We start from the raw sequence: 20,088 nt of genomic DNA, 5'->3' as shown, positions 1-20,088 counted from the left end.
TTATTTCCTGCTTTCTTTTTGATTGAGGTTTTTCTCTATTTTATTATAGTTGTTGATTCTTGTGTGTTTGTTTGTTTGTTTGTTTCTTTATATGAAATCCAGCACAGGTAAATCTACAGAGACAGTAACTGGATGAATCGTTTCTTAGAGTTATGGCAGGGGCAGTTCGGGAGAAATGGGGAACTAATAATGAGCATAAGAATGAAGAAAGTTTTACAAATTGGTTGGGATGATGACCTGCATGATGTTTAAAATAGGTTTCAACCAGGGAATTGTAGGATACATGAATGATATGTCATCAATAAGACTGCTACAGACAGACAGACACAGTTCATGTTTTCTCAACGGCTTTAGTTGGAGACTCTAACTAAACTGCTGGTTGCAGCCTGACTCTAGGGGACAGCACCAGCTTCCGGACATTACGGGGTGGGGGGCGTTCTGAGGTTGAGGCGAGGAGTCCCGGTGTCCCGGGTCTCCATTCTGGAGTCCCTTCGAATCAAGTTCTGGCTGTTGGATCCGCGGTGAAACAGTCAATAATGTGAAGCTACAGGTTGCTTTCTTCTAAAGGTCCATCTCCTTCCAGGTAGGGGAAGGCTTTTTCAAAATCACCCGAGATGAAAACCCAGCTGAGTCAAGGCGCTAGTCACCCACGCATGGGAAGGCCATGGATGCAGATCCTGAGCTGGCCCAGAAGCACTCAGGCCGGAGCCGTCCACCAGGTCCGGGCCCACACCCCAAGAGCTCTTTACTCTTTCTGCTCCCATGTCAGCATTCCCCCAGACACACACACACACACACACACACACACACACAGAGGGAGAGAGAGAGAGAGAGAGTGTTCTCTCTACTTGGTTTCCACGGTCTGGTTTCTATGAGGCCTTCAACACGGCAGTAGGGAGGGGGGCGTGGGGGGAATTGCAGTGTGTAGAGCTGGGTTCACTAACAGCTCGTATACTAATCTTGACTTTCCATTAGCTGTTCTTCCTGAGAACAATTCACAGTGATAACAGAATCAAGTTTGCCCTCTCCTCAACCCGGGAAAGGGCATGGAGAGACTTTCTCTATTCTCTACATGAAAGGGAAACATGAGGCCCAGAGAGACCAAAGGACTGTTCGTGGTTTCCCAGCACAGCTGAACAGAGAGCTGCAGAGGGTTCCCACGTCTTCATCTGGACTCGGATTCTGATGCACCCAGATTTCACCATCCCTCGGTACCTCCCTAATGTCTCACTTTCCCATCATGGCACTTCTGGATTGGAGACTCCCTCTTGGTGTCCCAATCTCCACCCTCCCCCTGCCAGCGGAGCAGAGGGCTCCCCACTCCTGGGACAGCCCTCCTGCCCCTTCTGCTCAGAGTTCTAGTGGAAGGACGATGCTACATAGGCTGTGGCGATGAACTTCTTGCCGCTTCCATACGTAGACTTGTCCCAGGTATAGGTCTGGATGTCCAGGGAGTGGCCACCCAAGCTTAAGTGGCACCTATGGGGGGAAGATCAACAAATCATAAGGGACCTCTCTGCCCTGCCCCCAGCCTGAAGGGGCCAAGCCCAACTCAAAAAGAAGAGGCCTCCTCTGTCTTAAAGAAGAGAGTTGCCACACGCCTTCCTCCGCTCCCCCCAGGCAAGGGGCCCTTCCAAAAACCAGGGCTCATTCCCTATCTTTTAAAAGAGCATGGCTCTTCATCTTTCCTAGCACGTAAAAAGAATGAAACAAACAAATAAAAACCCCTCAGTGTCCTTTAGTTTGATGCTGACTCATAGCGACCCTATAGAACAGATAGAGCTGTCCCTTTGGGTTTCCGAGACTACATCTTGTTACGGGAGTAGAAAGCCTCCTCTTTCTAGTGGGGACCAGTTGGTGGTTTCGACCTGCTGACCTGGCAGTCAGCAGCCCGACACAAAGGCCACTAGCTGAAACCACCCCTACCCTCAAAATTAAATGTCTGCCCAAGTTTACAAAGCCGAAGGCCCAGATGCTCTGAGTGTAAAGCCAGGGAGGGGCCCCCAGGAAACAAGGCGCAGTAGTCCCAGACAGTATTATCTGGGGCTCCAGGGCTCCCCAGGCAGCCTCAGCGACCAAGCAGGTGAGGGTCGGGGGCCCAACTCCGCTTTTCTACCTCTTGCAGGAGGTACCAGGGGGACATGAAGTCGGTGCGACTGGTGCTCCAAACAAACCCGCTGCCGCTGAGTCAATTCCGACCATAGCGACCCTGAAGGTCAGTGTAGCACTGCCTCGTGGGTTTCTGAGACGGCACCTCTTCTTCACAGGAACCCAAAGTGTCATCCTTTCTCCCACAGAGCGGCCGGTAGTTTTGAACTGCTGACCTTGAAGTTAACAACCCAACTCCAACAACTTTGTTTTCCAAGTGAGAAAGCTGGGGCCCAGAAAAATGTGATTTGTCTGATCGCACATGGCAGCATCTGAGTGTCCAGAATCTCCCCTGGCCAAGGACCTCCGTGGCCCCAGCCCACACCCCAGGCCCGCCTGGTCCAGTACTCACATCTTGCCTGGCCTGGTGATGAAGCACAGGGAGTAGAGCGCCAACTCGAACTCGGGGCTACTGCCGATGAAAGCGGAACCCACTTCCTTATAGTAGCCATCCCAGTTGAACTGAATGGCCAGCACATCAGGGTAGGATTCCCACTGCAGAGAGAGGCAGACCGAGGGGTGTCAGAGGCAACAGTGAGCCACCGTTTGTTGATGGTCCATGGGGCCCTGCACAGGCTGTCTGGGGTGACTGGAGTCTCTCAATGGAGGAAGTGGTCTGCCCTGCTTAGGTGCCTGAGCCTGGCTCAGCGGGACCTGTACCCACCCAGGACTGAGCTTCTTGCTCTTGAAGTTCTCGGAGCAGCCAGGCAGTTCTTGTACCTGGAGTTGCCAGGCTGAACCTGCTGGCCACCCGAAAGCCATGCAGGCAGGGGTAACTGTGAGTCTTTGGTTCTCGACTCTGAGAGCCCTCTCATGCCCCTGCCCTCTGCCTCCAGTCCCACCCTCCCTGCCTTTCTCCAGCCTTCGCCATGTGGAAGGGAATCCCAGCATCCTGACCGGCGAAGCCCCCTTTCCAGAGATGGGAAAGTCAGAGTCCCCATCCCCACAAGAGTGCTGGGGACCGTGGGTGAGAGACAAGGCTCCCTTGTCAGTTCCATGACTGTTTGGAACACAGGGCTGTGGGAGTGGGCAAGGAGTCTGGGCCCTCCCAAGGCTCTCCCAGCCCAGGGGCCTGGGGTCCGGGGCCCGGGGCTCAGCACTCACAGGTCCATTATAGACGTGACTGTAGTAGTCAAGCAGGCCCTCCTTCTCCTGCAGGTAGAAGCGGATCCAGTTGTGGAAGCCAGTGACCTTCCCTTTCTTTATTTCACCTGGAACAGCCCAAGAGTCCAGGGTCAATGAAGCTGGAGTGTAGTGAGTAGGGGCACAGAGGTAGGAGCATCCTTCCCTTATCTCACCCCATACATCCCCCATCCCACTCCAGCCAAGGCTGCCTCCCTTCTCCAAATCCCTGACTTCTATCCTGCACAAGGAGGATAGGGCTCACCTCTCACCCAGAGTGTCTCCCACCCCCATCTCTCACCTTGAGAACACCCCACCCCTTTTGTCATAAGCCCTTGGGAGACTTCCTGCTTTCAGGTGACCAAGGTGACTCCTCTGGGATGCTCTCAGCCATGTCTCTAGGGGCCAGCCAGAATTAAGGGGGTGTGTCTCGGTTGGAGCCATGGGGGGAAAGGCCAAAGCTCTCTTGGAAAGCGGCTTACCAAGCACTGGGGGCAACGAGCTATTCAGAGGTAGGAAGTCTTGACCCCAAAATGCCTCCACCCTAGCCAGGGACTCCCCGGTTCAGTATCTGGTCTTCTTTCCCCTTGTGTGTTGCAGAGGACAGAGTTGCTCAGCATGGCTGATCAAACTCCTCCCTCTTGGCCAGCGAATAGAAGCGTCCCCCTCTGCCAGCTGACTTGGCCATAACCACCTCCATGTCCACTGCTGCCCTGCTTTTCTGACTGAGTGGTTTCTCTTCGTCCCTCCCCCACCTACTGTTCCTTTCCAAAGGTGAGCCCACCTGAAAAGACATGTTCAAAGCCACTTGAATCTCTCTCCTGTTTGCTTCTCGAATAGAGTCCAAACCACATGTTCTTCAAGTCACCGACAAACTCCTGCTCCGAGCTGTAGCGATCTGGGAGGAGGAACACAGAGGACTTAGGAGAGGGGGGGGGGGGGATTGGGACAGGCCCTGGGAAGCAGGCAGAGCTGACCGCTCCAGTACATCAGGGGTTTGATCACCAAATGCGCTCAATTGTCCATCCAACCGGGGGTACCTATGTGTTGAGCCAGACTTGGATCTGAAGGGGATTCAGCAGGGATGATGAGAACCAAGTTTCTGCCTTTCTAGTTGGCATTCCAGATGGAAAAGCAGTCATCAATCCATCAATAATATGATATCAGATATGTGCTATGAAGACAATAAAGCCGGGTAGCCCATAATGATGGGGCCTCTTCCAGAGCGAGAGCTCAGAAGTCCTTTCTGCGAAGGAAGCAGTAATCAGGAAGCCAAGGGATAAGGAGCCAACTAGGCAAAGCTCTGAGGGGAGAGAGTCTTCCATGGAGACGGAAAAGCACTGGCAAAGCCTATGATGCAGGAGTGATCTTGGTCATCAAAGGCCTGAGCGAGGGCTGATGAAGCCGGAGCAGAGTGAACGGGAGAGAGCGCAGGCAGGGAGAGGCAAGCAGCACACGAGGGCCGGGATGTTCAAGCCACTGCAAGAAGGCTCCATCTTAACCCCATAGTCCTACGTGAACACATGCAGAGCCACCAGGAGCCAGAACCAAGGCCACCATAAATCATTTGGTTTGGTCTAGACGTGGTGTAGAGGAACCCTGGGGGTGTAGTGGTTCTGCATTGGACTGCGATCCACACGGTCAGCAGTTTGAAACCACCAGCAGCTCCAAGGGAGAAAGACTGGGCTTTCTACTCCTGTCAAGAGTTACTGTCTCTGAAACCCACCAGGAGTCACTCAGAGTCAGCATCGTCTCATTGGCAGTGAGTTCAGAGTTTGGTTGGTTAGGGGACGTAGTAGTTATATACTGAAACTGCCAGGTCAGCGGCTCGAAACCACCAGCAGCTAACAGGAGTAAAGAAGAGGCTTTCTACTCCCGGAAAAAGTTTCAGTCTTGTGGTAGAAAGGGGGAACTGATTACAAGAATCTCCATATAGCATCCTCCCTGGGGGATGTACAGCAGAGAAGAGGGCAGGGGGAGACGTCGGACAGTGTAACATATGACAAAATAATAATAATTTATGAATGATGAAGGGTTCATGAGGTAATGGGCAGTGGGGAGGGAGGGGGAAAATGAGCAGTTGATACCAAGGGCTCAAGTGGAAGGCAAATGTTTTGAGAATGATGATGGCAACCAATGTACATATGCGCTTGACACAATGGATGGATGTATGGATAGTGATAAGAATTGTACGAACCCCAATAAAATGATTTAAAAAATAAAACCTATTAGCATTCAAAATTTTTTTTTTAAGTTTCATTCTTAAAAACTCCCAAGGGCAGTTCTACCCTGTCCTGCAGTGTTGCTAAGAGTCAGCATCCACTGGATGGCAATGAGTGAGAACTACCGTATATACTCAAGTATAAGCCGACCCAAATATCCACCGAGGCACTTAATTTTACCACAAAAAACTGCATTAGAAATGTGCTGAAAAAACTCAGCTTATACATATACAGACCCCTTTCTTCAAAAACGGAAACTGCTCCTGGATAACAAGTCTACACGTGAGGGGGCTTTGTCTGAGACGTTTGTGGACAACTTCCATGGTCTCCCATTCTCTCATTCTCCTTTCATTCCATTTTTCCCAGTAACGCTCTGAAGCCCCCCACCTCCCCGGTCCACCTTAGGCCTGATGGAAAGTGAGTCACAAGCTAAACAGTGACCACTTCCTGGCACTTGCTATGCGCCAGTCTTTCTTCAGACGACACGTGTTGGTTCTTTAACACACACACAAACATGTTTTCACAGGCAAGACTCAGAAAAGTAAGATACCTCATCCCAGAGTGCACTAACAGCACACGGCAGAGCCAGGTCTCTCGGGCCCAAGGCCGCCCCACCAACTCTGCGGGCGGCGTGCCGAAATGGGGTGGGCTGTGAACTGGGTGGTACGAAGCAGGGAGATGGGCCAGAAGGGGTGCAGTCATGGACGGGCCTGGGGTCCAGCCCTGGCTCTGCCTCCCACCTCCTGTGTGATCTCAGCCGTCTTCCACTTTCTGTCCCTTGCGCAGCGAAGGGAAATGTATAGTGTCCTAAGAATGGTCGCGTGACAGAGGGAGAGGGGAGCGGTTGTTTTGGAAGTGGGGACTGTTTGTGGTGATGGGCTCTCTGGCAATGACAGGCGTGGTGGCTGCCACAGCACGGTGACTGTCATTGATGTCCCCACACTGCACCCGCGGAAAAAAGGGCGAGTGGACCAAGCTTGCGCTCTACGCCTCTTTGACACCAGGGGGCGGTGCAGGACCGCGTCCTCGTGGGTGGGTGGCCGCCTGGTCCCTCTCTGCAGGGGGCCCGCGGCAGCTCGCGGGCAGGGATGGGTGGGAGGACGGCCCCGCCGCCTGCGGGCGCGGATGTGGAGCGGGCCGCCCTGGGACAGCGCCTAGCTGCCGGGCGTTCGGGAAAGGAATCCGGACGACACTAACAAACACAGCCCCGGGCCAAGAAGTCCGGCAGCCAAAACCTTTTTTGGTCTGATTTGAATGTGCCTGGAGATGCTCCAACCAGAACTTACTGGTGGAACGTCCCTCGCTGAACCTTTGTTGATTTTCGGTTGCAGTTTCCCTGGCAAAAATGCCGGGCTCAGGCGACCAGCCACCTCCCTGGGCGCAGTGCAGGAGGCGGGAGGGGGGCTCTCTACCTGCCTGACATAACGGAGTGAGGGGGCGCACGGGGGCTTGCTGGGAGCAGCGAGGGGGCAGAGAATGGCGCTGAGGTGGGCTCTGGGAGGACCACTAGACTGTAGCAGGGGTGCACTCATAGGGACAGGGAGGGAGGGGTTAGATGGAGCAGCTAGGATCCAGTCAAAAGACCGAATGCTTTCCAAACCAGGCAGAGGATCCTTGCGCATCTGACAGGCCCATAACCTCCTCTGGGTTTCTCCCTGACCCCTCCCAGATGAGCACTGGCCTCCAAGCTTGCTCGCTTAACTCCCACATGGTGAAGGCCCAGGTCCCCGGCTCACTCACTCTTTCCACGCAGAAAGCCGTAGAGTTCCTTCATGACTGCCGTCTTCATGATCTCTCGGAGGAAGGCATCCTGCTCAGCCAGCTGCTGGGTGCTGAAGTGCTCCCCATGGCCTGTGGCCCTCTGGTAGTTGTTGAGGAGGTTGATGAAGGCAGCGTAGGTTGGCTTGGAGAACAGCTTCTCGTTGACATGGGTGAAGAGCCTGTGGGGATGGGAGGAGGCTGGGGTTCAGGAGTCATTGGCAGATTTTCAGTTCCCTGGACAGCTCCTCGTGAGGTCATTTGTTTGTTTGTTTCTGTTTCATCCCTGGGAAGGTCCCTTCTCTTCTTCAGCCTGGCCAGTCACAGACACCCTGCCAGCTGTATACCCCACATCCCCCAACCCCCAAAGCCCACTGCTAAGTCCACTAACTTAGAGCAACCCTACAGGACAGACTAGACCCAGAATGAGGCGGTGCACTCTGAAGGACACAGAAAGGCTCCTCATTCTCCCTCCGAGCGGCTGGTGGCTTTGAACCGCCCACCCTCTGGTTCACAGCTCACTGCACCAGCAGTGTGCCTTTCAATCCGTCGGGACTCCTCTCCCTGGGAGACTGGTTTTCTCCATGTTTGATTCTGTCTAATTTGAAAATAGGTGAGGCATAAAAAACGAGTCAGGAATGAAGACACTCCTTGTGGGGAGCAGGAGAAGGGAACGAGGGGAACTCACGGCTCAGGGCAGCGATCCATTTGGTCTCCAGTTTCTGAAGGAGAGATGGAGTTTTGGCTGTTGAGAAGGATGTCTTCCTTCTGGGCCTTATTGATGTCTGACACATAGATCTTCTCAGAGATTTCTCTCAGCTCTTCCTGGGATATGGCGTCGCTGGTGTGGGAGAAGCCCTCTGGAAGGAGATAGGGGAAGAGAGGTCTCACTCAGAGATGAGGGAAGAGGGCAGTGTCCTACAGGAGCAGGACCACAGTCAGACACCCTGGGGTTGGAGGGCAGAGCAGAGGCCTAAAGGGTCTTAAGACGAGGCCTGGCATTGCCCCGGAATGTCCACAAATTGTCCACTCTGCCCCTTCCCTCCAGGAAGGCTCTGGAGACTGGGCAAGAGGGAAAGGGAGAGGGGAGGCAATTATGAAGGGGGGAAGGGAAGGGCAAGGGTGGGGAGGGAGGGGACAAAGCGCATCTGGGGTTTGGGAAGCGACACTATGATTTAATTTGATGAGATGAGTGGTGCAACCACACAGAATATATTTTCTTTACTAAATTAATTAATGAAAAAAAAAAAACAACTTGGCAACTATCCTCAAGAGTGTGATAAAACCGGATTGCCGAGCCCCATCCTGGCGTTTCTGAGTCCGTGGGACTGGAGGCCAGCCTAGAACTTGCATTCCTACTAAATTCTCGGGTGAGCTGGTGCTGGTAGCATTGGGACTACACTGCTTTCATGAGTCGCCCTGTCTCTTAGGGACTGTGCTTTAGGGCGCAGGGACTGACCATGGTCACACAGGAGCTCGAAATCCTCACAGCAGTTTCCAAACTCTTGGCAGCGGGCATCGCAGTGGCATGGGTGGTGCTTGTCAAGGGCTTCGTGGCAGCGGCCCTGGCAGGATCTGGGTGCTGAGTACAGGTCTGAGGAACAGGGGGCTGGTGTGTCTCCGGCAGCCTCTCCCAGCTTCCCTCCCATCCAGCCCCTCCCTCAGCTTTGCTCTCGTCCCTCTTCCTGCTACAATCTCCAGGGAAGGACAACAAACAGCTGAGTTCCTGAACACCCTCCCTGGGCAGGAAGCCCTTTCTGATGCCCAATGATACTCTCTGGCCTGTTGTTTTTATCATCTCCCCACTCTAAAAATAAAATCTCTCCAACTTCCTCTCCTGGCTGCTCCCCAGGCCTCAGATGTTCTTTGCTGGCTACCTTCAGGATGGACAGTCCCTCAGCTCAGGCCCACCAGCCCACAACCAGAGGCTGAGTGCATTGAGCCTCTTACCCTACCTCCCAGCTCTGGCTTTGGGGGTCATCTTGCTTAGATCTAGGCTGATTGCTGCTGCTGCATTGGCTGTTCCCTCCTGGTCATACACACCGTGTTCCCCCCCCCCCCCCACCTCCCACCCCTGCCTTTATCATGAAGCAGCCCCTGGGGGCAGATAGACTCACTATTAGCCGGGGCTTCCTCGGGCTCCTCCTCCGGCTCCAGGACAGGATCTGGTGCTTTGGAAACATAAACCACCCCCAGTGTTTATCCTCTCCTCTGTCTCTGGCCCTCAGAACCCCAAGCCTCAGGGAGACCCATGCGGATTGGAAGGAGCTTACAGAGGACAGGGCCACAGAGGCCAAGATGCAAAGGACTAGCACCATGTCAAGGAGCATGTGGCATGCGTGGACTCAGAGCTCAAACGAGGATGCTGACACTGTTACCCCCAATGAAAAGAATGTTGCCAGGTGACAAAGCTGACCGCTGGGCCCCTGGGTTGCTCAAGGGTCCACCTCTGTAAAGTGGGGGAGGGGAGGCGAAGCCCTTGGATGTCATGGAAAGGTTGGCAATTCAAACTGCCCAGAGGTGCCCTGAAAGAAAGTCCTGGTCACCGACTTCCAAAGGCCGCTGTAACCCTACGTGCCCAGCCTGAAACGCACGGGACCGCCGCGATTCCAAGTCCACGGAAACTGGTTGCCTTTAGCCAAAATGGGCACGGGATTAGAGAGTTTTGTTTCAACAGTGCCCTAATGCCCCTCACACTTAGGAGCACCCAGAACCCCAGTCACTTCTGAGAAGTCTGGGTGCTCTCCTCCAGACCCTCAGGGAACGAGAGAGTTTCCTGAGATGCTTGCGCGCCCCTCTGTCCACCCATCCTCCGCCCCACTGGATAGTGGCCACAAGGACTGTGTTTGGGACAAGGGTGTGTCCAGAAAGGGCATTCTTCTCGCTGCCTGACTTCCTGAGCCGGCCGTCTTCGTGACTGCAGCCTTGGCTCGAACCGAGAAGGGGCGGGAGGAGTGGGGAGAAGTGAGGTGGCCTTTACCCCAAAGAAACAACATCCTAACCAAGAAGTTAGTTCAGAAGCTACCGGTGCCTTTGCCGCATGGCACCGTCTCGGGATATGGAAGTCTTGGTGGCTCAGTGGTAGATTTCCTGCCTTCCAGTGGGGAGGCCTGGGTCCAGTGCCCAGCCAGTGCCTCTCATGAGCAGCCACCGCCCATCTGCCATTGAAGGCTGTGTGTTGCTACAAGGCTGAACGAGCTTCAGGGGAGCTTCCAAGCTAAGACTTGGAAGAAAGGCCTGGAAACCCACCACCCCAAATGCCCATCATCTGGTCTCGTCAGGGGCTGATTCCACAGCAGCTGGCAGTCACATTGGAGTATCACTACTTGAACCATGGGACAGGTGATTCTGCCAGCTAACAAACACCTCTGGTTCTTGATGTGGCCACTCAAAAAAACAAACAACAAACAAAAAAAAGCCCTCACTGCCAATGAGGCGATTCCAGTTCATAGGTACACTCTGGGACCGGGTAGAACTGCTCCTGTGGGTGTCTCTTTACAGGAGGAGCGAGTCCCGTCTTTCTCCCGAGGAGTACGCTGGTAGTTTCGACCCACTGACCTTGCAGTTAGCAGCCCAATGCAGACCCACCACACCTCCTGATTCAGTCCCAGGCTGTGCTAACGAGACTTTTGTGTGCCAATCTCGACTTTCAGCCACCATGACCCCTCCCTGTGGGGCAGGGGTCCTGAGTTGCCAATCAGAGACTGGATGCTGAAATGGCACCTAAGCTAAGTAGTGTCTCTGTCTTTCAATCGCAGCCTGATGGCCCAAGGTCAACAGGTCCTCCTGTGTCTGCTCTGGAGAGTCAGGGAAAGTAAGGCCCAGCAGCCGCTGGGAGGGAGCAGGTTTTGACTCTGGGCACTGAGCTCCTTGCCCTGGGAAGTTCTCGGCAGGGTTGTGATCAGTCCCTACCATCTGCACGGTCTTGTGGTTTCAAGCACTGCAGACGGACCGGCCATGTAATGCAACTAGCCTACATGTTTAGCGTTTTACTTCAGAGGAGTTGCTTAAAATTTCAACGTATCTTTATCCCTAGTAGTTCAGACGATATTTCTTTCTCTTGTAGTTTCTCTTGGGGCTTTAAATGGACACCTCTGAAAATCTGGGGCATCCGGTGGGCAAATCCCTAACCCTGCCCCTGCCCCTCAGTAGGCTCCTTCTGCATGCCCTTTGTGCGCCCCCACCCCACCCGCCCTGCACCCCCACATCAGCCCTGACCCCCGTGTTGGCTGACAGGACCCCAATGTCAGCGCCCCTCAGGCAGGCTGGATGCACCTCCCAGACCCCTCACCCCGCAGGACCCTCACCTGTGCACAGATGCTCGTAGTCCTCGCAGCAGTCCCCGTGCCGGGGACACCGGCGGTCGCACTGACAGGCAGCGTCCCGGTCAAATTTCTGGTTGCAGCGGGAGGCACACGAGTCCATGTCTCCTGCGGGCAGTCAAGGTCAGTCACAACCAGTCTCTGGAGACCCCGATCCCCTGAGAAAGAGCCCCCTTGCAGAAGCCATCATGGCAGGGCAGAGGCTGGAGTTGTCACAGTCACCAGGAGCCCCCCAGCAACCAAAGATTCCAGGGCTCCAGCCACAGGGCTGGAGCCTTGGTGGCGTAGTGGTTACGATGTGTTGGGCTGTGATAAGAAAGGTCAGTAGTTCGAAACCTCAGCTGCCCCATGGGAGGAAGATGGAGCTTCCTATTGCTGTACACAGTTCCAGTCTCGAAAACTCACAGGGCTGTTCTACCCCGTCCTATAGGGTCTTGATGAGTCAGCATTGACTCGCTGGCAGTGAGAACCACAAGGTTGGCAGTTCAAATACACCGGCTGGACTCCCATGTCAGCAGTCCTTCAGGCAGGCTGGACGCACCTCCCAGGCAGGCCAGCTCCCCCCGTAAAATGGTGTGGTCTCTGAATCCCTGTAGAGACAGGGTCGCTGCGAGTCGGAACAGACTCCACACGGTGGATCTGGCTTTATGGAACAAGGAACCCTGGTGGCACAACGGTTAAGCACTCAGCAACCCACCCAACTGTTAGCCCTTCAAAGGGGGGACAGGTGTGGTACTCTGCTTCCATCAAATGGCCTCGGAAGCCCAGGGGTGGGGGACAGTCTTCTCTGCCCTGCAGAATCGCACCCACAGCAGCAGGCGTCCCTGGCTGGCCGCTCACCGAAAGGTTGCCGGTTCTGGTGCACTAGAGGTGCCTTAAGTCTGGCAATAAGTCTAATTCTGAAAAGCCAGTCACTGACCTGGCTGGAGGGCAACTGCTTGCTATGAAACAGAATCACGCTCTCCAGAGGTCTGGGCGCCCGGCCGCTAGCTTCCAGGAGCAGAGAAGCCAGGCAGCGGGAGGGCAGTGGGAGGAGGTGGGGTGCCGGTAAACTGACCAACAAGCGCTTTGTGTCTGACTGGCATATGTTCCTGCGCTCCAGCGGATGATCGCCATGCCCGGATGCAGGCTCAGTGCTGCCCAGGCCACCGGCTATCCCAGAGAAACCTTAATTTGCATGTCAAAGGTCCCAGTAGTGAAAAACCCCAGCACAGGCCAGGGCACCTGTGGAATGATGAAGACGAGCCACGGGGCTGTGTGGCCTTGGCCTCTGGCCACTGACCTGGCCCCTCTCCTCATCCGCCCTGTCCTCCTGTGTCCAACACCACTGGTCGCCTCTCCTTCCATGCTGTCTCCCTGTCTCCTCTGCACCCCGTGTCCCATCTCTCTGCAACTCCCGAGCGGTGGAATGCGCTCTGGTTCATCTGTTTGCAAGCAGGGTGGGGAAGGCGGTGGGTGTGGGTGTGGGTGAGAATTGAGCTTTGGAATAAGCTTCTGTTATGTAACCACAGACCACGTCCCTGACTGCAGCCAAATGGTTTGCAGAAGCAAGCTGCTGGCCACGGGGTGGGGGTGAGGGTGGGTAGTGGGGCATAAAGCAATATACTGTGGAAGGCCTAGTATGAACCCACAACCACTTCTGGAAAAAGAGCAACCTCCCAGCCCTCCCTGGGAAGGGAGCCTTCCCTGGGAAGGGAGCCCCACATGGCTCCAACCACAGCAAAGTCAACCCAGGGGCGCGGCTGGCCCCAGCTTGAAGGTCGATAGCGGGGTCCATGGTTCCATTTGAGGTTCCTGAGGTTCAGATTTGGTGAGTGTTGGGTTTCGGGGTCAGGCTGTGGGTTGCAGCGAACAGTGAAGATCAGAGTCATTTAGAGAATTTGCATCAATGACAAGGAAACTGGAACCCGATTTGAACCAGGGCCGGGGTTCGTTGGGTCTAGATGAAGAGGTATGGTGAAGATCTGAGGCGAGGCGCATCCCTTTGGTCTGTCCGAATGTTGTGTTGATGTTTGGGTGCAGGACGGGCTAAGTCTGAGGAGGCGTTTGGGGGTGAGAACTAGGTCAGGAGCAGAAGAGCAGAAAGACGACCTCATGTCTTTGCCTAGACTGGCTTTGGAGTTGCCAGTTCTGTGTGTGAGTTGACCCAGCCTCCAACATCCCAGCATTTGTGGGGGTGGCCAGGGACGGGTCACGGTCGTGCCCCGCTGTCCCTGGGGTGGACAACACCCGCCCGAGACATAGAAGCTCCCTGTAAGAGAGGACTGCGCTGCAGGTGATTATGCACGGTTTGGGCTTGGCGACAGGCTGAGGGTTTATAAGGAGGGCTGGCTTCACAGACGTCTAAGAACTGAGACTCGGACATCAAAGTGCTTGGGGCCGGAGTTCGGGTTGTACTGCTTTCTAGCTACGTGATCGTGGTCAAGTTCCGTGACCTTCGGTGCCTCTGACTCCCTATCTATTAAACGGCCTAACAATGGACCCCGTCTAGGAGAACATTTATGAAGAGCTAATGAGCCACTAACTTGTCATTACAACGTTCCCTGAAATAAATATTCAAGACCAAACGGGTCGGCATGCACCTTAAAATTAAAAGGAGATGGTAAGGAGGGACCGGGCAACTGGATGAAGGGAAGAAGACTGGGAATGATGGGAAGGGTGACATGTCGTGGAAAATGTAGTCAGTGTTATGGAGCAAGTTGTACAAAAACCGGTTAAGTAGGAGCCTAATCTGCTATGCAAACTTTCACCCCGAAACATGGCCCGGCCTATAGTTTTACATTTAATGAGCCGGGACACCCAGTGGCACTGCGGAAATGGCTGTGTGCTAGATACATAAACCCCTGCCATCACCGTGCCCGTCTGCCAGGTGATGTGTCCGGACCGGGTAGAGCAGCCCTTCCCGGGCCTGGCTTACACATGCCACCCAGCTGATTCACACCCTGGGTTTCAGCGGGGCCTCGCGCCTTAGGCTGGTGTGTCAGCATGAAGCTGGTCCTGTCTGGTGTCATCATGGTGTGTCTTTTATGTCAAAGGGATGCCAGCTCACGGTGGGCTGCTAACTGCCAGGTCAGCAAGTTGAAACCACCAGCCACTCCTCGGGAGAAAGAGGCGGCTTTCTACTCCCACACAGTTACAGTGTTGGAAACCCACAGGGGTAGCCCCACCCTGTCCTATAGGGTCGCTATGAGTCGCTTCTGGGGGGCCGGGGGGATAAAGCATTTGTGATACCCAGGAGCTTTCTGATGCAGTGGATTGTCCCTATAAAGAAAGACTGAACCCAAAGCCATTGGGCCCTTAGAGCCCACGAAAAACCCTCATGAGTCTCAGAAACGTGCCTCCTTGAAGCCCCCAAGGCAAAGATATTAAGGAGAAATTACCACCCGGGAGCAGCCTGCTCAGACAGTCAGCCTGGCAGCACACCCGGAATCCAGAGGGAGAGAGTCCAGACAATTCAGTCAACGTTTCTCATGGGCGAGACCACTGAGTCCAGGGAATGCATTCATCCCCTTCCAGCACCTGGCACCGGCTGAGAAGGGTGGCGAGAGAATAGTCAGCCCCCCACGGGCCCAAGCTGAGTAGACCTTTTCATCTCTCTTCCAAGACTCTGCCCCCACGACGTGTCGGATGCCACGGGCTCCTCACAAGTCTGTGTGTACTTGGCGGGCTTCAAGACAACCTTGGGAGCTGAAGGCAGAGGACAGGCGGGGAGGGACGCTTCCAGCTCAGCGCCTCCCTGTCCAGGTCTGGGGACCCTCGGAGGCTGAGGCACTGTGAGGACTCATGGTAGTGCTCCCAGCATGCCCCACCCCATTACACAGAAACTCGGGTCACGCCCTGCCCCTGGCCAGGAGCCTGCAGCATCACACCCCAGCTCCCAGGCTCCTCCCCCTCGGCCTCCCCTCTCCGACGCTGTCTTCATGTGGGCCGTGCGTGTCTCGGTTTCAGATTCCCTCTCCCGTCCCCGAGGAAGAATCCGGGCCTGTGCACAGTGCTAGATCTGCACGCCTGGAGACCTCAACAGCCCACATACGTGTGCTTCTTATCCATGCTTCCCATCATGAGAGCCTGGTCCCAAGCCTGGGGGTTACAGTTTCCCCTTATGCCACCCCACCGACCCCTCAGATGGTTTGGGCATCCTACACCTGTCTCACTGGGGACTCCCGATGCTGGTCTCCCCATGGAGACCTAGTCACCCTAAAAAATTCATCTCCAGGACTGGCTTCCTGCTCCATCCAGTTGGAACCACGAGGCTTGTATCCCCCAACTCATAAATGAGGAGCTGAGGCTGGCGGTGACTCCTCATTTGATTCCTGGGTTTGCCTCATTGGGATCGAAGAGACCAGGGGAGCCTCTCCTCTCTCCCACTGTAAGGGAAGAAGGTGGCAGCACCCACTGGAGCCTCGATTCAGCAGTTCGCACAGGCAGCTGCAAGGACTCAGTCTGAACTTGAGATGGGCGGGGGCTGCCGCCTTTGCCCTCAGGGACGGCCCCATGCTCAGGCTCGGCTGTCTGCTGCTGCCCTGCTCTCCCACTGGCCCGAGGAGCTCCCCTGCATGCTGGCCCTGGCTGGTGTGTACTGCTCTTCTGCAGCCCAGCAGTTCTGCAGCTGGGCTTTCCTGCACGCTCCCATCCTCTCTGCTACCACTTCCGCACCACCCAAGGCCCAAGCAGAGCTGGCTACTGGCATTGGGGCCTGAGTGGAGGTACCCCATCTCATCCAGTGTGCGGAGGCCTGGGAATAGCTTTCCCCTCCAGAGGGCTTTCCTTTAAGAATCTCATTAACCAGAAAGGAAATCCCAACCCATTGCCGCTGAGTCAACTCCGACTTATAGTAAACCCTGTAGGTTACAGACTGAAATCTTCAGTGAAGCAGGCTGCCAGGCCTTTCTTTCGTGGTGCCCTGGGTGGGTTTGAACGACCAACCTTGTAGTCAGTGGTGGCCAAGCTCAAGCCGATTGTGCCGGGGGGGTTTCATTTTCCACAGCCCGATTGGAAAATGACCGCAAGTTTCTCCCAGGAACATTTATCATCACGATTCTAATCAGAGGTCTAGCTCATTGGACGCTTACTCCATGCTGGGTGCATCTCGAACATTATCTTATGCAATCCTCAGGGCCGACCTGAGGAGGAACAGCCTGGGTGGGTGGAGTGAGCATCTGGCTCTGATTCTTTCTCCTCTTGGGGAGAAGAGCATTTTTCCAAAGCCACCTTGGCTCAGTCCACCCCCCTGGCACTCCTTCAGGCCCAACACCAAGGAGCACATCAGAGTCAACATTTTGCACAATAATAAGCAGGAAAGTCATTCCTCCGCAGCTCCCTCCCGCCTCTAGTCACTGTGGGCCACACCCCTTCTCTGTTGTTTAGTTGACCAAACACTGGCACGAAGACCAAGTCTTCTGACTCCCTCCCAGCTAGGGACCTTGCTGGTCTCCTCCTGAGCCTGCCCGCCTCCTGGGCATCACTCAGAAAAAGATCGCCTTGGGTGAGCTCCTCTGTCCTCAGGCAGTGCAGAGAGTACTAAGTACACCTGGGCCCCTCCAACCCAGCAGCCCGTCCCAGCTTCCCACCACACAGTGACCCAGGAAAACAAAACTGCAAGTCGACCAAAGGCCAGGGAGGACTAAAGGATGTTTGGGGTGGTCCTCCCAAGTGTGCAACGGGACTTCCGGGAAATCAGTCCATCAGCCCTGGACCTCCCCTTACAATCCGCTCCAGAGACAACACCTGTACTCCCACACGAGGACAGAGCGGACTCCTCTTCCATTCCTCACACACCGCCCCCCACCATCACCACCCCGCCGTGTTTCCTAGCCCTCTGATTCTTGGTGCCAGCCTCTGCCATCCTTTCTCCTCTCCCCACCATCCAATGACTTACCAGCCCAGGCCAAGCCACAGAGCAGGGCCACTAGCAGGGGAACGCAGGCCTTCATGGTGCTCAATTGGAGGCCAAGGGGGCGTTGGCTGTAGGGTTTTCCCTGGAGTCAAGGTGGATGCCACGGCTCTCGAATGAGCCTTCTTCCCCAGGCTGGTCCTTTTAAAGACGTCAGAACCCGGGAAGCTGGTGCTGCCACCTCCTTCCAGAAAGGAAAAAGGGAGGGAGGGACCCCAGGGGGCCAGGAGGCGGGAGGAGGTGGGGCCCTACAGCTGTTTGAAGCCAGAAGGAAGGTGACTAAGCAGGCAGGTAGTGCCAGATGTTTAGAACAGGTAATTCCAGCTGTTCGTAGCTTGAAAACAGGTCATCCTAGCAGCCCCAGGAAGGTGGACCTGGAGTGGGTCTATTTAAATGAGGGCCACCCATGGGCTTATCTTTGGATGAGCCCCTCCCAGCACTCACCTATCTGCCAGCCACGGGCCTAACCCTCCAAGAACCCACAGGCTTCATCTTTGAATTCCTCCAGAGCGCTGGTGAGCATTGGACTGCTCGCTACCAGGTCAGTGGCTCAAACCCCTCAAGTGGTCCTCGGGAGAAAACGAGACTGCTCTCCTAATGAGTGACCGCCTCTGAAACCCGAGGTGGTTTGCCATCATGGGTTGCCATCATTCAGAATGGACTCCGAGGCAGTGGCTAGTGTCTGGGCACAACCAGCTAGTGCACGATCCTTACAAGGTTGACAGCCAGTGTTCAGGCAAAGGCAGGAGTCACTAGATGGATAGATATGGTGATATGGGAAGGTATCATCAGAACCAAGGAGCCCTGGTGGCGTAATGGGTATGTGCTGGGCTGCTAACCTCAAGGTCAGCAGTTTGAAACCATCAGCCTCTCCGAGGGAGAAAGAGGAGGCTTTCTACTCCCATCAAGAGCAGCAGTCTCAGAAACCCACAGGGCAGTTCTACCCTACCCTCCAGGGTCTCCATGCATCGGAACGTTCTTGATGGCAGTGAGTCTGTTTCTCATCAGAAACAAGGGCTGCCCCTGCTACCAGAGCCAGGAGGTATGCCAGGGGCCCTCTGCCTCTTACGGAGTCAGCAGCTCAGGTTTTGCCTGTTTCAGGTTTGCTCAGGTTCTGGGTTGATGAGGAAGGGGAAGGAGCCAGGTTTCTCGTCTTGGTTCCTTCCAACCAACACCCTCCTCCCAGCGCGAGACGGAGCCTCTCAGGCTTCTTTGTTTCACAACCAAGAGCAGCGGTGTGCAGTTTCCGCCCCTCCTCCTAGAGGTGACAGCGCTGGGAGAAACGCAGGCCCTTTGCAGAAAGAGCCCTGCAGGAAGATGCATGGCCCTCTCAGAAATAGGGAACAGCCATCAAATGGCAGCTCGCTGCCGTCGAGGCGATGCCGGCAGCAACTCTCTACAGGAGTAGAACGTCTCCTCTTGCTCCCCTGGGCAGCTGGTGGGTTTGAGCTGCCCATCCTTCAGTTCGCAGGCCAACGCCTCACCACGGTGCCACCAGGTCTCTGTATACAAAGGTAATGTGGATATAAAAATATAGAACTCTCTACAAGTGATTCCCCCCCACACCCCCCGGCGTGGAGCAGGGAGAGTGCGTGTCCTCTTTGTCCACTGTCCTTGAATGGCAACAGTCTCTTCCTCTTGGTGGGCTTCCCTTTCTCAGCTCAGAAATCATGGCACTGGGCCTACCAAGCCCTCTGACTTTGAGTTTGCAGTTTCCTGCCCAGGCCCAGGTTGAGTTGATGTTGGTAGATTCAGGAGAACTCCCAACCCTTAGCTGGGTGATTTTTGTTGTTATTGATTGCTAGGTTAGGTGGAGTTTTCCAAAGAAACAAAACCTACACACACACACATGCATTACATATATATGTGTGGAGAGAGATTTATATCAAGAAAATGACACAGTTACGAAAGTGGGCACGTCCAGTCGAAGCCCTGGCAGGTTCCAAGTTTGTTGGTCAGGTGTTAACCTCTTTGGGAGCTGATGAACCCAAGATGGGCAGGAACACCCCCAGCTGCAGAGGTGGGTGAAGACCAGCAGATCAGGCTGTGAGTGGAGAGGTGAAGGACTCCCAGGTCAGATGGAAGTCCACCGATAGCTCCTGAGGCCAGTAGGCAAAATGGCAGGCCATTGGCTCATGTCTAAAGGACTGGAGGCCAATGAGTCAGATGCAGAATCCAAATCCAACAAAAAGCAGGCAAACTTTTCTAGAGCATCCATTTATATATGAAGAAGCCATACCCCAGGTGAAACTTTCTTTCAGCTGCATCAGGCCTCTGCCATCCTGCAATCTGAGTCAGAGGTTGTATTTGAATTTGATCAGACAACCTATTGACCTCTCACAGCAGATCCCACTCTGGAGTTGATCACACTGCTTTATGCAGCGTCTTGGGGCTCTCTGGGCCTTAACCGTCAATCCAGACGAAGCCAAGTTGACTCAGAAGCTTCACTCTCATAGATGCCATGGCGTTTATTTCAGCTCATTGTGACCTCCCCAGGACTGAACTGTTCCATGACCTTTTCTAGGCTGTAGTGGAGAAGAGGCCACGTGTAAAGTCTTGGGGATGGAGAGGACAAGTCTGGGAAGGTCACTGTGGGAGTCACCTAATCTGGTGTCAATTTGAG

At 54.7% G+C, this 20,088-nt stretch overlaps 1 protein-coding gene across 1 annotated transcript; it reads right to left on the bottom strand.

Annotated features, from left to right (window-relative positions):
* Positions 1 to 359: 359 nt before the first annotated feature.
* Positions 360 to 17,505, bottom strand: ENDOU (endonuclease, poly(U) specific). Its single transcript, XM_075553014.1, has 11 exons — positions 17,451 to 17,505; positions 11,552 to 11,680; positions 10,042 to 10,047; positions 9,368 to 9,421; positions 8,710 to 8,844; positions 7,939 to 8,110; positions 7,233 to 7,432; positions 4,055 to 4,168; positions 3,253 to 3,359; positions 2,501 to 2,643; positions 360 to 1,479 (listed from the first exon to the last, which is right to left on the bottom strand). The coding sequence occupies exons 1-11, from the start codon at positions 17,503 to 17,505 to the stop codon at positions 1,359 to 1,361; spliced, it is 1,236 nt and encodes a 411-aa protein (XP_075409129.1). The 3' UTR covers positions 360 to 1,358.
* Between the last annotated feature and the right edge of the window lie 2,583 nt (positions 17,506 to 20,088).

The sequence above is a fragment of the Tenrec ecaudatus genome, chromosome 6 (assembly GCF_050624435.1).
Source record: "Tenrec ecaudatus isolate mTenEca1 chromosome 6, mTenEca1.hap1, whole genome shotgun sequence".
Taxonomy (NCBI): Eukaryota; Metazoa; Chordata; class Mammalia; order Afrosoricida; family Tenrecidae; genus Tenrec; species Tenrec ecaudatus.
The sequence above is the reverse complement of the archived record's forward strand: the minus strand, read 5'-3'. Positions and strand labels throughout refer to the sequence as shown.

Bases quoted from the DNA above. Each gene is read 5' to 3' on its own strand.
- ENDOU (XM_075553014.1), bottom strand. From the start codon at position 17,505: ATGAAGGCCTGCGTTCCCCTGCTAGTGGCCCTGCTCTGTGGCTTGGCC. The intron at 8,845-9,367 runs GTGAGTCTATCT...CCTGTTCCTCAG, and splicing joins CGAGGAAGCCCCGGCTAATA to ACCTGTACTCAGCACCCAGA. The intron at 2,644-3,252 runs GTGAGTGCTGAG...CTCTCTCTGCAG, and splicing joins GTCACGTCTATAATGGACCT to TGGGAATCCTACCCTGATGT.